General features: G+C 37.7%; 1 protein-coding gene across 3 annotated transcripts in view; it reads left to right on the top strand.

Annotated features, from left to right (window-relative positions):
• The first annotated feature begins 2606 nt into the window (after window positions 1–2606).
• Window positions 2607–16350, top strand: part of LOC119806630 (solute carrier organic anion transporter family member 1B2) — a 61642-nt gene continuing 47898 nt past the window's right edge. Inside the window, exons 1-3 of one of the 3 annotated variants that reach the window (XM_038318440.2) lie at window positions 2683–2758; window positions 3746–3818; window positions 7890–8041. In XM_038318440.2, the coding sequence (XP_038174368.1) occupies window positions 7958–8041 (84 nt within the window). In that variant the 5' untranslated portion in view covers window positions 2683–2758; window positions 3746–3818; window positions 7890–7957. Of the gene's footprint in view, window positions 2759–3745; window positions 3886–7889; window positions 8042–16350 lie in introns of those variants that run through there. The other 2 variants (XM_038318439.2, XM_038318438.1) reach the window with 2 other exon arrangements.

Raw genomic sequence — 16350 nt, 5'->3', positions numbered from 1 at the left:
CCAACAACTTAAACAGACTCATAACAAATGAGGAAACTGAAATAATAATAAAAAGCATTCTAGCTATAAAAAATGTCCAGAGGCATATGGATTCACAGCAGAATTCTACCAGACTTTAAAATAACATCTATAGCCAATTCTTCTGAAACTATTGAAAAGAATAGAAACAAACAGAAGGATCACTTCCAAGCTCCTTCCACGAAGCCAGCATCACTTTAATACTAAAGTACAACCAAAAAAGAAAACTGCAGGCTAATATCTCTGATAAATATAGACTAAAAATGTTTAATGATATTTGTAAACAGAATACATAAATAGGATTATACACCATAACCAACTTGGTTTTATCCACAAAATTCAGAGATAGTTCAACATACACAAATCATCAACGTAACAAACCACATAAATGGATTTAAAGATAAAAGCCACATAATTATCTCAAGAGAAACAGAAAAAAACTTTTGATAAAATCCAATGTGCCTTCATGATAAAAGTTCTGGAGAATGTAGAACTAGGAGGAACAAAGCTTAACATAATAAAAGCTGTGTATGACAAAATTCCTCTGCCAACATCATCTTAAATGGAGAATTGAAGCAATGCCCCTGCAGTCAAGAATGAGACAGGAATGTCCACTATCCCCACTCTATATCCCATATTTGTGGTTTGGTATAATTAAAATTGTGAAAATGATCATTTCTAATAAAATATCTTTATATATCCAGTGTAATCCCAATCCAAATCCTAATCTCATTCTTCACAGAAATAGAAAAAAAATTCCTAAAATTCTTACAGAACCTCAAAAGACCCCAGATAGCCCAAAGAATCCTGAGATAAAGGAATAATGCTGGAGAGATAGCCGTTCCATACCTTAAGATATATTACAGAGCCATAGTAAAAAAATAATCAAAGAACAAAAAAGAATATAGTATTGCCACAAAACAGACCAATGGAACAAATCAGTGGACCAAACATGAGTACACATAACTTCAGCTACTTAGTATTTCACAAAGATACTGAAAACATTAACCTGAGAAAAGAATCTTCACCAAATAGTGCTGTAAAAAACTAGAAGTCCACATAAAAAAAGCAAAATTAGACTCATATCTATCATCTTGTACAAAACAAACTTCAAATAGATCCAAGATCTAAACATGAAACCTGAAATACTGAAATTGATAGAAGAAAACATAAGGCATACCCTACATGATATAGGCAGAAAAAAAAGGAACTTTCTGAATAGGATTCCGTTTGCTCAAGAATTCAGGACATCAGTAGACAAGAGGGATTTAATAAAATGAAAAAGATTCTGCACAACTAAAGAAAAATCAACCAGGTGGTGAGAAAGCACAAAGAAGTAGAGCGAAACTTTGCCACTTATACATCTGACAGATATATTAAGGATTAATATCCAGATTATATTACACTGACAAGCTCATCCTTTAAAGCCAGTATTAGTCTAATACCAAAACTAGGTAATGGTACCATGGAAAAGAAAAATAACAACCAAGTTTTTGATGAACAGAGTTGAAAATTCTCTACCAAACACTTGCAAATTGAACTCAGGCACGCATTAAGAGCTTACATTATGACTAAGTGGCTTCACTCCAGAAAGCCAAGGGTGGTGTCAACAAATGTAAATCAATAAATGTATTACATAATACAAACCACTTAAGAACAGAAAAAAATACAGTAATTTCAATTGGTGAAAAGAGGTTGGCATTGTTTAATGTGCCCTCATGATAAGCATCCTGGAGACATTAGGAATAGAGAAAGCATGCCTCAGAACAATAAAGGCTATATACAACAATCTTAGGGCCAACATTAAACTAAATAAAGACAAATTGGGAATATATCCTCTAAAAACAGTAACAAGAGAAAGAGACCCATTCTGCCCTCTCTTATTTAATATAGTTCTCAAAGCCTTAGCTATAGCAATTAGACCAACAGAAGACCAATGGGAAGAAAATAGGAAAGGAAATTGCCAAATTATTTATATTTCCATATTGTATAATTTCTATACTTTAAGATCCTATTGAGTCTACTAGCCAAATCTTAGATCTAATCAACACTTAAAGCAGAGATACAGGATATAAAATCAATATAAAAGCCAGAAGCCTTAAGGCACACCAGCAATGTACTTTCATATAAAAATAGGAAAAATTCATTCATTATAGTTCCAAAAATTATAGATGTATACCTAAGTATACATCTAAACAAAGAAATGATTAAATGATGTTATAATTACATAAAATATTTTAACAACTCTATCCAGATACCAACCAATGCTATAATTTTTTTTCAAAATAAAACAATCTGGGTTCATTTTTTTTCAGAATTCCACTGGGCTCTTTTCCTTTGGGAAGAGTTTTAAGTATCCTAGATAGCATGTTGTATTTATATCCCCAAAGAAACTAATGTTTCTTTATTTTTTGAATAACAATACCTTTGAATAAAACTGCAAGCCACTTCTAAAAATGAAGTAGGAAAAATGTATAAATCTTGAGCAGTTTTTAATACACTCTTGAAACACAGGAGTCAGGAGAGAATTTCTAAATACAGTCTTAAAACACAGGAGTCAGGAGTGAATTTCTAGCCCAATCTTTGTTTGTTTTTTTGCAATTTGTGTAGGACAGTGACCTGGAAAGATAGTTAATCATCATTGGACTGATAGAAAAAACAGCTAAGTGACTTTAAAGAGGAACTTCCTGGAAGGATAAATGTTGGACATGCCACAAATGCTGTAGAAGACAGAGTTCAGGTAAGACATTTTTAGTCTGCTCTCACTATTACTTCAGTGTACAATATTTCTGTGCAATACAAAGGGAAGATATGGGGTGTTTATGGTACATGGAACAAGTTATATGGCCTTGTGTCTTCTGTACAGCTCTCAAAAACAGTTATCAATCCATCCAGGAAAAAAAAAAAAACAGTTATCAATCCATTCAGGAGACAGAAGACAGACATGACTCAGGTTTCCACAGCCTCCAGTTATAGCAAGTAAAAGATAATTGAAAGATAAGAGTTGGTAAATCCTTTCCTTTCTCCTCTCCTCTCCTCTCCTCTCCTCTCCTCTCCTCTCCTCTCCTCTCCTCTCCTCTCCTCTCCTCTCCTCTCCTCTCCTCTCCTCTCCTCTCCTCTCCTCTCCTCTCCTCTCCCCTTCTCCTTTCCTTCCTTTTCCTTTTCCTTTCCTTTCCTTCCTTTTCCTTTCCCTTCCTTCCTTCCTTACCTCCTCCTCCTCCTCCTCCTCCTCCTTCTTCTTTCTCCTCTCTCTCTCCTCTCTCCTCTCTTCTCTTCTTCCTCTCTCTCTCTCTCTCTCTCTCTCTCTCTCTCTCTCTCTCTCTCTCTCTCTCTCTCTCTCTCTCTCTCTCTCTCTTTCTCTCTTTCCATTCTTAACTTTCTTTGATCTGGGAAAAGGAGGGTGCAGAGCTAGATGGTAGCCAGGAATTGGCAGAGTCTCTGAACTGCTTCAGTCTCTGCTGCCAGATGAGTGCGTGTTTCTTCTGCTGTGTGACTTGGGAGGAAGGAATATGAGATTTTCCTGGTGCCTTTATCTCCAACTTAAAGATTTTCAAATTCTGTCTAGTTTAGCTCCTAGCACAATGGAGAGCTCCCGGTATGCTGCTTTCCGCCCTCATTTTGCAAAGATGATGAGAAAATTGTTACTCTCAATAGAGCATGGGGATCATCGGGTTCCCAGGAAAGGTGTAGGCGGTCCCATTTTCCTTCTCCTCTGTTCCTTCGGCAGATGAGCACTTGTCCGTGTTGCATTCCTGTGGCGCATGAACAGTAAAACACAAACACACATCATCAGAGGCCAGGTAATTCTGACCCTGCTTCCCCCATCTGTCAGGGAAGACTGTGCTTTCCTCAGAGAAGACTGGCAAGGTACATTAAATGTCTGTGGTCACCTGCAAACTTTCTTTGTTCGAAATACTCTTCTTAGTCATTTAGAACCAAGAAACAACACATTCATATAAAGCACATTCCACGACCTCAAATGAGTCTTCAAATTCCAAGGTACAGAAAACTGATGTCATATGATTCAAGCCAGCCTGACCATCTCACCTCCACTTTATTTATAAATCGGCTTACAGCTTAGTGTTAATGAGAAACCGAGACCAAAGGTTTATCTTTCCACTGTTTGTGTTGCAAGTATTTACCCCCCAATATCTAGAAGTATGCTGAGTTAGTTTGTCTGAGAAAAGATGGGGGAATACAACAGGTAATGCTCAATTAGTGCACCCATCCCTGGAATATCAGAACTGCAGCTATTGTTTTCATGGAGGTAATGGGAATATTGAAAAGAGAAGATTGGGGAAGATACACAATCTATAAGTGAGGAAGGTTTTGGGTGAGAAAGAAACTTCCAAAGGGTAGAGCCACCTGTGGAGAGCTTTGTGAGTGGACTGAAAATAAAACTTCACACAATAGCTGGGCTTAGTTTGTGAGGACAGAAAGTGGAAACAATAAATTATGTTTTGCATGGTCTAGGGATCTCTGGAAGATTCTAAGGCCAGATGGACTGTGCACAGGGAGGCAGGCAAGAATGGAGGATAAGAACTTCAGTCAGTCACTGTAGGATAAACCTGGATGGGAGGGTTCAGATGGCTGCCTTTAGAAGTTTGAGAATGTATGTGAAACATTAGGTGTGAATCCAAGCAAGACAAACTTTACGAACCACGCCAACATGAGATTACCTTGTAAAAGCTGTTGCCTAATGTTAAATAGTGAACAGAGACATGCCTGGGGAAATGCTGGGGAACTTCTTGAAGGATTTCTTACAACCTCAACACAACACAGGATTGATTTTCTGCTCCTGCCATGCCATGCCACCCACGAGCTGAACAGAAGCAGGCACTAAGTTGGCTGGAACATATAAAGAAAATGAAATGACTGGAATTCAGTTTTTGTACATAGACATGCATTTCTGTGGTCTGCATGGGTTTATATTTTGCCCAAGCTGGCCTTAAATTGCTAGACCTACTCCTCTGCCTCATTGCTGCTGGGATTACAGACATACACCACCAAGTTCAGTAATAACCATATGGTACATAATAACTTGATAGAAATAAATTTCAAAATATATGGACACTAGAGAGCTAGCTCAACTGGTAAAGTGCTAGGCCTGCAAACACAGGACATTAATTAATTCCACAGAACCTGCATTTAAAAAATCTGGATGTAGTGGTATGTGCCCATGATCCCAGTACTTCATGGTAGAGACAGGTAGGTCTCTGGGCTTGCTGCCCAGCTAGCCTACTTTGCTTATTGAGTTCCAGGCTAGTCAGAGTTCCTGCCAAAAAAATGAAAAGAACAAACAAACAAAAAACCCTAGCTGAGGCTGTCTTCAGACCTTCACGTGCACACGTGCACATGCATGCATGTGCATGCACACACACACCCATGAACTTGCACACACACATGCATCTGCAGATATTTGAACATGCATTTACATGCATACATACACTCACAGGAAAACACATGCACTTGCACATAGATGACCATGCACACACTCATACATAAAAAAGGAAAAAAGAAAAATTAATGGGTAATTCACCCAGTTGACCCTTCTTATTTATAGATTGTGTTTCGACAAATTTCCTAATACTGACCTCAAAATCAAGAGTGCTGGCACTTTGTGGCCAATGGCCAGCATAAGCCACATGATGACAGTTTATTAAATGGCCAGTGGAGGGCATAGGTGAGTTCTTGGAGGAGGTCATAGGAGATGAGGCCACAGTTGGCTGTTTGAGTGTGACCTGTTCACAGTGTGATTGTAGATACTGTGCATGATGTGGTGTTTTATTGTTTCCAAATTTGCGGCTTAAAATATGACAAAGTGCAGTTAAGAGTTCTTTCATGAAAAAGTGCATGACAGAGACCAAAACTATACAAGAGAGAGGGAGAGAGAAAGAGAGAGAGAGAGAGAGAGAGAGAGAGAGAGAGAGAGAGAGAGAGAGAGAGAGAGAGAGAGAGAGAGAGAGAGAGAGGGAGGGAGAGAGGGAGAGAGAGAGAGAGAGATTGTGTGTAATAACCTTAACCTTCAAGCTAGTTTGACCTAACATTTTATGCTCTGCTACTTCAATGTTAATGATGTGAGCATATACTCAAGAAAGTACTTTTCAACAGAAATATGTGTGAAAGGTTACTTATTAGTTGGTTAAACTGTGTGAAAAAGGTGCCCAGGAATCTGCCCTGATATGTCCTTTAGAATCAGTGTTTAGATGTTTACTAATTCCATGTTCTAATCAATTTTGCAGATTGTAACTAGCATAAGATAACAATCAAACATATGCTTAGCATGTAGTAAACATACTGTGTAATGGGCATATCCACCAAATCATGTTTCTATTTCTCTTTATCTATAGATATTTTAGATACACAAATATGCCTTCATGCACACATGTGTAAACAAGTGCATGTTTTCTAAATTTTAGTGAAAAACACATTAGTTAACATAAATGAACTGAAGAAAGAAACTTGTTTACTTTCTTACTCATAAGAATAGACACTCATGCTTGGTGGTGGTGGTGCATACCTTTAATCCCAGCACTTGGGAGGCAAAGGCAGGTGGATCTCTGTGAGTTCGAGGCCAGCCTGGTCTACAGTGTGAGTTCCAGGACAAGCTCCAAAGCTACACAGAGTAACTTTGTCTCTAAAAACCACCACCACCACAACAGAAAAGAATAGACACTCAAGCTGGGTGGTAGTGGCCCATGCCTTTGATGCCCACACCCAGGAGACAGAGGCAGGAAGATCACTGTGAGTTTGAGCTCAGCCTGGACTACAGAGGTAGTTTCAGAACAGCCAGGGCTGCACAGAGAAACCCTGTCTTGAAAAAAAAAATAGGTACTAGAAAACACTTAAAATATAATTTCTATTATATTTGACACCAAACATTTGTAGGAATTTACTCTGCAGTTATGACAATTCATAAATATTGTTTCTAATGAAGTAATTAAGTGCATGCCAGTTGCTAATTAAATATAGCATATGGAACTAATTAAATATGGAACTAATTAAATATAGCATGCACAACACAGCCCTCATTCCTGTATAAAAGGACAAGAAGCCCCTTTACACAAATAACATTTAATGTGTTCATCAGGAGAAGGAGCACAGAATTGTGTTTATATTACAACACCATCCATGTAGTAAAGGCAAAACACTATATATTTAATCACAGCCTCTGAATACAGTGGCAAAGCCAAGGGAAGGGGTCTGGCTGTTTTTAATCTCATGTGTTTTCACTCATCTTTTCTCCTGGGGAATACATGACTTCTCAAGACAAGTCACATGTAGCCAGGGTCTCTGATGCACCTGGAACATACTTTACACACACAGTTCACAAAATGTAAACTCTACTGGTTTTTACCATGGTGCTACTCCTTTGTGAGACTATCTTTTTTTTTTTTTTTTTTTTTTTTTTTTTTTTTTTTTTTTTTTTTTTTTTTTTTTTTTTTTTGGGTTTTTCGAGACAGGGTTTCTCTGCAGCTTTTTTTTTTAGAGCCTGTCCTGGACCTAGCTCTTGTAGACCAGGCTGGCCTCGAACTCACAGAGATCCGCCTGCCTCTGCCCCCCGAGTGCTGGGATTAAAGGCGTGCGCCACCACCCAGCTGTGAGACTATCTTAACAACATTCTTGTTAAAAGTCATAGTATGATTTCTTCCTGTTCATTTTGAGTATCTGTTATTAGGCAAGGCACTATTTGGCACTTTATAAAAATTTAAGGACAAATTTAATGTACATTTTCTTTCCTTAGGCTGTATAATCTACACAGGCAGAATGATATCAAAATCCTAGTTTCTATTATTTAATATTCTTGCTCATTTCAAATATAAAGAAATCATATACAAGTTTAATAAATGCCACCTTTTCTCTCTTGGTAGGTGATCATTCAACTGAAGCATTTATCAACAGTGATTACAGACAGTCCCATCACATCCACTATCCAATCATGGACCAGACTCAGCATTTACACAAAACAGCAGAATTCCAACCTTCAAGACTAGGGAAAACAAGGCGCTGCGATGGATTCAAGGTGGGATGGGTGTCAGAGTTCCAAACAAAGATAAGTTAAGAGGGAATTTTTACTTAGAGTAAAGGAAACAAGTCATTTGAAAGAACATTGTTTCAAGTTAGAACTCTCATTGAAGTATAAAACTTTAACGACGATAAAAATTTATCTATATTTTAATCTAAGCATTTTAAATTTGAGTAAGGTTTTCCTTTGATGGTATTTTTGATGTTTCCATATTTATTCATATTGGAAAGCTAGAAATATTTTGATATTTCCTCTGGTTCTTGATGGGTCATGCGATAACTATAAATATAGTTAAAATAAAATAAAAGATGTGCGTGACATGTAAAATATTCTTAGAATCAACGTAAAAATCTAGAGGATTAGTATCTACAAGGTATTTTATAATCTCAAACTATTAAATTGTTTTCTCAGTATTTTTTAAAATTTTGTTAATGAAAGAACATAGTCTGGTGAGACAGAATTTGGCATTAATAAAAAGACCTGACATAAAGACCTAGGTGAAAACTTAATAAAGTCTTATTTTTTTTATCTGAAAACATAATAATTCTGACCTTTGATTTTGTCACAAAACTATGGGTAATTGATGACATTGTCAACTTCAAACACAGGAGAAAGGATTTCCTTAACAGTGTGATGTGAATAAGTCAAGGAAGGAAAGGGAAGCAGTTACCCTAATCACCCGCCTTATAAAATAAAGATGTTGAGCTCATAACAAACTCTCAAAACCTTGTAAAGGATGAGAAATCAACCATAGATGCCTCTTCCAGAACATTAATTTCCAGACCTAGCTGGCTTTGAGGTCTTAAGTAGCTGAATGCAAACAACAGAGTTAATAATCAATTGCAAGAATGTTGTAAAAAATACTGTTCGTTTTAACTCTGTCCAGGGAACATGAAGTCTATTTGCTTTCAGTGACTTCTGGCAAAGTCTGGTCTGATGAAATATCTGAGTAATGTTTAAGCAGAAAGACAGTCCTAAGAAGGTGCTGGTTAACATAATACAGTGACAGTTTATCATCGGGGTGTTATGGTAGGTGATTTCATGTATATAGTGAAGTGATACCTCCTACAGAATCTCAGGAAAAGAGCCCAAGAGGCAAAAGTTAGATGTTTATGTAAAACATGTTACCTGCAGCCTAGTAAAGAAGACAGAAAAAGCAATAGTAATAGTTACTAACATTTATTGACCACTTACTGGATGTCAGGTGCTAATCTGATGTTTTATTTCTGCTAATGGACATGTTCTTTATTATAATTCCATCAACCAGATATTACATTATTTTACAACTGAAGAAAGAGTCTTAGGTGCACCAAGAGAGAATGACTTTCCTTATATCTTGATTGTTTAGGTTTCTATTACTGTAATAAAGACCATGACGAAAACAGTTTGGGGAGGAAAGGGTTTGTTTCATCTTACGTTTCCAGGCTACAGTCTATTACTGAGGAAAGACAGCAGAATTTAGCAGGACAGGAACCTGGAGGCATAATTGAAGCAGAGACCTTGGAAAAGTGATCTTACTTGGTTTGTTCAGCCTGCCGAAGGATTACACCATACTCAGTGGCCTGGGACTCTCGGGTCAACCATCAATCAAGAAAATGTCTTATAGACTTGTAGACAAGCAATCTAATGGAAGCATTTTTTTTTTAAAACATGGGTTCTTCTTTTCAGTAACTCTAACTTATGACATGTTGACCAAAAACTATCCATCCTAGGACTCAAAGACTGTAGTTGATTATCTTGGTATCTTAGTTACTATTCTACTGCTGTGAAAAGAGGCCATGACCGAGGCTACTCTTACAAAAGAAAAATCATAATTTGAAACTTGCTTTCAGTCTTAATGTTAATCCATGATCACCATAGTGGGAAACAGACAGGCATGGCATTGTCTCAGCAGTAGCTGAGAGCTTCACAGGCAGCAGGAAGAGAGGGGGGAGGGGGAGAGAGTGAACAAGCTAGAGAGAGACACAGAGAGAAAGAGAGAGAGGGGGGAGAGAGAGAGGGAGGGGAGAGAGGGAGGGAGAGAGAGACAGAGAGAGACAGAAAGAGACACACACACAGAGAGAGAGAGAGAGAGAGAGAAAGAGAGGGAGAGGGAGAGAGAGAGAGAGAGGGAGAGAGAGAGAGAGAGAAAGAGAGAGAGACTGGTCCTGGCATGGATTTTTGAAACATCACAGCCCACTCCCAGTGACACCTACTCAAGCAAGACCATGCCTACTTCAGCAAGGTCACACCTCCTAAACTTTCTGTAGCAGTTTCACAAGGAAAAAGCATTCAAATATGTGAGGCTATGGAGGAACATTCTCACCTAAACCATAACAATTAGGGAAAAAGGGTAACCTGAGGAAATCTTATAGACCAACTCATTGTCTTAACTCTGTCCCATATTACTAAAGTAACTAGGGTATATATAATGTTAGTACCTGTGAGAGTTTATGGAAAGTTTAGAATTTGTCACTGAACTATTTCCTTTTGTTTTCTTTATGTATTTGAAATTTTATCTTCATTGCAAACCTCTCAGCATGAAACACTTGTCAGGTTCTCACACTTAATCAAGCTCATATGCACAACCAACATTCATGATTGTCACCCACAGACCTAGTGGGTACATATGTCTAAAAGTGAAGTGGATAATGAAGTCACATAGCAATGTGTTTTGATCCATGGCAATATTCTCTTAGTCTTTGCTAGGTTGTAGAGAGCTTGCCACTCGTCATCTCTGCTCTTTAAATTCTTGTACATCTACACTACAATAAACATTCCTCAACATTGCAAAACTATTTTATTGTCACCACAAACCAAAAGAAGACAAAGGTAAAATTTTCCTTTTCTTCCTTTATTCCCAATTCCATTTCTAGATCAGTGTGTGTAAAGGATGCAAATCTTGTCCTTATCCTCCCCACAAGACATATGTAATCTTCCACTCATTCAACAGCCTTTACTTGGTTAGTACTTCTTTTGAAAACAAATGCATGGGTCTTGACATAATATGATTGCTCAGAATTCCTAGTTGGGAATTAAACTTTCTGCAAATGTAAACATACATATAATGACATAAACAATTTTTGTATCTAAAAATTCAATTTTCTCTGCCACATGATTTACCCAACCATGGCAGTAATCCTCCTGCAATCTGCAGAGTTACACCTTTATAGAATGTCACATGATTGAATTCAACCTATCAGAGTAGTTAGTGTCATCTAACAGCATGCCTTCAGGTTCTTTGGAGAATTCTTTATGAATTTATAGCTAATTTGTTTGTAGTAATTAACACTCTACAGCTACCTAATTTTAGCTTTGTGTGTATTGGAAGACATCACAGTTGCTTTCACATTTTAGAAATTACCAATAAAATTGCTATACACATCTGTGCACAGGATTTTGTTTAGATACAATTTTTAGTGCCCTTGATCAAATATCAAAATGTGATGGTTGAATTCTATGCTGAGAGTATTCTGTGAGGCATAGTTTAGCCATCTTCTAAAGTTACTCTATTGATTATTATGTGACACTATTCTCAGCAAGATACTAACAAATGTCCACTTACTTCAGATAGGGAGCCAACATCTCTTAAGTACAGATACCCACAAAGTCAAATTTGGTTGATGATCTTTATTGGGGTTACTTATAGGAATATGGGTGAGGAGTTATTTTAGAAGCAGAAATGTTTAAAAGACAGCTGCACCGCCAATGCCTACTCCAGCATGGATGACAACTCACAAAAACCTGGAACACAGAACAAACTGCAAAACCTCATTGGAGGGAGGCCACTTGTTGGTTCTTGGCTGCTCAGCCTCAAAATAATCACATAGAAACTATATAATTTGCAATACTGTTTGGCCAATAGCTTAAGCATCACCACAAGGTCATGGCCTATCAGCAAAGTTTCAGCATGTTTGTCTCTGGTGGAGGGTCCATGGCTTCTTTGGATTCTGCCCTTCCTTTTCCCAGCATTCACTTTAGTTTTCCTCACCTACATAAGTTCTGCCCTATCAACAGGCCAAGGCAGTTTCTTTATTGACCAATGGTATTCACAGCATAGAGAAGAGAATTCCACATCCCCTTCCCTTTTCTGTTTAAATTAAAAGGAAAGTTTTAACTTTAACATAGTAAAATTACATATAACAAAACAGGTATCAAGCAATAATTACAGTTACAATATTTAAATATCCTTTATCTTTTATCATAACTAAGGACAACTATAACTATAAGTATAATTTCTTCAACTCCATTAAATACTCCAGAAGGATATAACATTACCTAAGTAAACAGGAAGTACATTGTAAACAAATTCCAAAACTCTAGAATTAATAGAGACTTCTGGCTGCCTGGATAGTCACCCAAAGTTCTTCTGTACCATTGGGGCATCCACCTTCAGCTTACAGGCCCATAGTATCCAGCAGACTTTTCCATGAAGCAGGAAATTCCAAAGACAGCTCTGCTTATATTGGCAGCTTATCTGTCACTTCTGTGTCCTGCAGAGTAGACCTCTAGCAGAGTCTTTTATGAAGTAGTAACCCTGAAGGACTGTCTCATCTTCTTACAAAACTTCAGCAGTTATTTTCCATGGGTCCTGCATGTCCAGTTCACACACCATACCGTTAAGCAGTCCAGGCAAGAGCAGTTTTTTGCCCAAATGGCTAATAAACTCCATAAGGAAACTCTTTGATGCCCATCTTCCTCTTTTTTTATTTTTTTCAAAATAGAGGCACTTTATTTAAACAGTTAAAAGCATTGTTAGAAGTGAAAGCAGTGTTCCATTTCTCTATAAATGCTGTACTTGGAAACATAAGCACATTCTATTTAATTTTTTTTATTTTTTATTATTAAAAATTTTTGCCTCCTCCATACCTCCCATTTCCCCCCTTCCTCCATTCCCCTTTCCCTCCCTCTCCACTCCAAAGAGCAGTCAGCGTTCCCTACCCTGTGGGAAGTCCAAGGTCCTCCCCCTCCATCCAGGTCCAGGAAGGTGTGCATCTAAACAGACTAGGCTCCCTCAAAGCCAGTACATGCAGTAAGATCAAAACCCAGTGCCATTGTCCTTGGCCATTTTCCTCTTGAAGTAATTGGTGCTGCCAGGAACAGATGTGTCTCATTGTCATGAAAAGTCCTAAGTTCTTAAACATTTAAAATGCAATCTTCTGTAGTCTTTGAAAGGTTTTAAGAACACCTATCCATCTGAAATACATATTTGTCCATCTAGAAAATCTAACTAACATGACTACATGTTTGACTATTATAGATGACTCTCTATTAACTAATATTTCTTAATTATACATTATATTTTCAAGTTAACTGTATAATCATAATAACTTAATCAAGAGCAGAAATATATAGATACACAGAACAACAAAATTGACCTAAAATTTGTATCAATAAATCAATATCCATAGCAGTGCAAATCTCTATACATATCCCCCTTTAAATGTAAAGAAACATTTATAGACAATATTTGGGAATGTGAGTATAGTTCTCTCCATACTATGTCCTGCTTTTGGTTGGGCAAAGTATTTTGGGGATTATTCATAGCAACCTTTCTGGGGGGTCTTGGTACATCAAATCATATTAGTCTGGAATGATCCCATAGGTTCTCATCCTTTGTGGAAACAAAAGAAGAACCTCTTTTTCAAAACAACATATCCATAAACTTGAATTTTGAAGACAAAATACCTTTAAAGTATATATGTTGGTTACTTCGCTCCTTCACAGTCAAAAAAATTCAAAGAAAGCACAATAATATACATAATTTAGACTCTCTTTTTATATTCTATCTTCACATGGCTTACTTTTTCTTTACTGCTTTTAATTTATGACTGTCTATACTCTGTCTCTTTAAAAACTTTGTTTTTTAAATAAACCATTTGCTTCCTTTTATAACTCTCTATACTCTTTTTCTTCTCTGTCCCAAGCCTGCATATATTTTTAAACACACTGTGTCTTGTTTAAAGGTCTTTTATGTCTAAATCTTTCCTATTGTATATTTGAAATTCTTTTCTGACCAGAAATGCTTCTTAAAATGCTAAGCCCTCCTTCTTCTGCTCTTCTACTGGACCTTGGAGCAGAAGGAGGGAGAATATGAGCAAGGAAGTCAGGACCATGAGGGGTTAGTTCATTCACTGAGACAGTGTGCCTGAGCTAATGGGAGCTCACTAACTCCAGCTGGACTAAAAATGAATGAGGATGGGATCAAACTGGACCCTCTGAATGTAGTTGACAATTGGGGCAATATGAGGGGCCAATGATAATGGCACTAGGATTTATCTCTATTGTATGTTCTGTTTTTTGGGGGATCCTATTCTCTTTGGATGCATACCCTCCTAAGCCTAGATATAGCAGGGAGGGCCTTGGACTTCCCACAGGGCAGGGTGCCTTGTCCTCTCTTAGGACTGGAGGGTGTGTGGGGGAGCAGAGGGAAATGGGAGGAGGGAAGAAAAAATAAAATGCTAAGCCCTTCTTATGAACTAAAGCAGCACAATTGCTAGGGTATATATGGCACTGCCTGCTCTCCCTGCCAAGTCCAGCATGGCAGAGCTGTTTTCTGACTCTGATAGCCATGCTCACAGCCAGTCTGTGTTGCCATTAAGCAAGTTGTAGCAATCTGTTCACAAACCCCATTTAAATGCTCATCCTCCTGAAAGAGTCAGAGGTCGCACTGGCTGCAGGGCCCAGAAAGCCGGCATTTCAAAACACATGGCCTTTTATCTGCTACTGCTAAATCAGTAAGACCTCGCTTAAAGGCACCACAGCATGACACCAGCAAGAAAAGTCCATTCAGGAAAATAAATGAGGCCAAACTTTGTTTTTTTTAGTGTTTAGAATTCCTTTCTAAGTCCTCTCAGGTTTTACATGGATTTAGACCACCATGTTGGAATGTCAATTTTGTTGTTAGTGACCACTAGTTCATTTACCAGCTGCCCAGCAGCTCCGACCTGAAATAATCACACAGAAACGGTATTATTTACAATACTGTTTGGCCAATAGCTTAAGCATCACCACGAGGTTGTAGTCTACCAGCAAAGTGTCAGCATGTCTGTCTCTGGCAGAGGCTCCATGGCTTCTTTGGACTTCAGTCTTCTTTCTCCAAGTATTCACTTTAGTTTTCCCTGCCTACCTAAGTTCTGCTCTATCAACAGGCCAAGGCAGTTTTTTATTCACCAATGGTATTCACAGGATATGGAGGGGAATCCCACATCACAGCCAGAAGGCAGCTTAATTGGTTAGAGGGCAAACGTTCCAGGTAGTTCAGTATGTCTGAGCCTCTTCCAGATTGTTCAGCTGCTCTTTGCTACTTCCAGGCTGCTCAAATTATCTTAACATGCTTCTTTGTCCTTACTACCAAAATATACTTCAGGAAGAAAGGCCTGATAAATCTGGTTATTTTCAAGGACTTCATGAAGACCTTGAGTTGTTTATTCTTAAACTTAATGAATTTTCCTACAATATGGAAAGTTTCCCCTCCCTTTAGAACATCCTGTGGCTTTACCTCCCTTTTGACATTCTATCTCTACATATACCACAGTTTCATCACTCTTTAACATCCCATGTCTTAATGAGCATCCCTCTAAGATGAAGGTTTTAATCTCAGAGGAAATGGCTAATGGTAATCATCCTCAACAGCAATCACAAGAACTGCCTTTGTTCTTCATCCGTAGTAATACTTGCCTTCTCAGTGGTCTAGATTTTGACTATTGGAATAGTTTAATCTATGTCTCCCTTTCTTTTCCATGTTCTTTCAATGGTAGCACAAACTGTGAAACATATTTTTCATATGGTTCTCACCGATATTCCTTCGTAAAAAAGTGTCTTTTGTAGCCTTTTTCTTAAATGCCTTCGTTACATTTTTGATGTTTTGAAAAAACACACAACAAAGGCAACTTAAAGAATAAACAGTTTACATTAGTTTATGCCTTCAGAGGAGTAAGAGTCCAACATGATGGGTATGCATGGCAGTAAGCTACGGATATGGTGGCAGAAACAGAAAGTTGAGATGATGCTGGGACCAGCACCAGTGGTGGCCAGGTCCCACAGAGTCAGCAAGAGAAGGATGAGCCAGGCAGGATGGTTGGGAGAATCTTAGAGTCAGAGTGTTTCTTTATTTATACAGGATTAAGTAAGCATAAATAGATTCATGTTGTTCCAAAACATAGATCATACCATTTCTGTTTTGGGACATGTGTTTCACTTTCTCTTACACACCTTTTAGTCATCTCGATAAACCATAACATAATGAAATTTGTTCTTTTCATTAGACTTTCTTAAATTTATATTAAATCCTGTAAATTTCAGAGATGCCAATAAGATAACATGAT

This window comes from Arvicola amphibius, chromosome 2 (assembly GCF_903992535.2).
Source record: "Arvicola amphibius chromosome 2, mArvAmp1.2, whole genome shotgun sequence".
NCBI classification, from domain to species: domain Eukaryota; kingdom Metazoa; phylum Chordata; class Mammalia; order Rodentia; family Cricetidae; genus Arvicola; species Arvicola amphibius.
The sequence above is the reverse complement of the archived record's forward strand: the minus strand, read 5'-3'. Positions and strand labels throughout refer to the sequence as shown.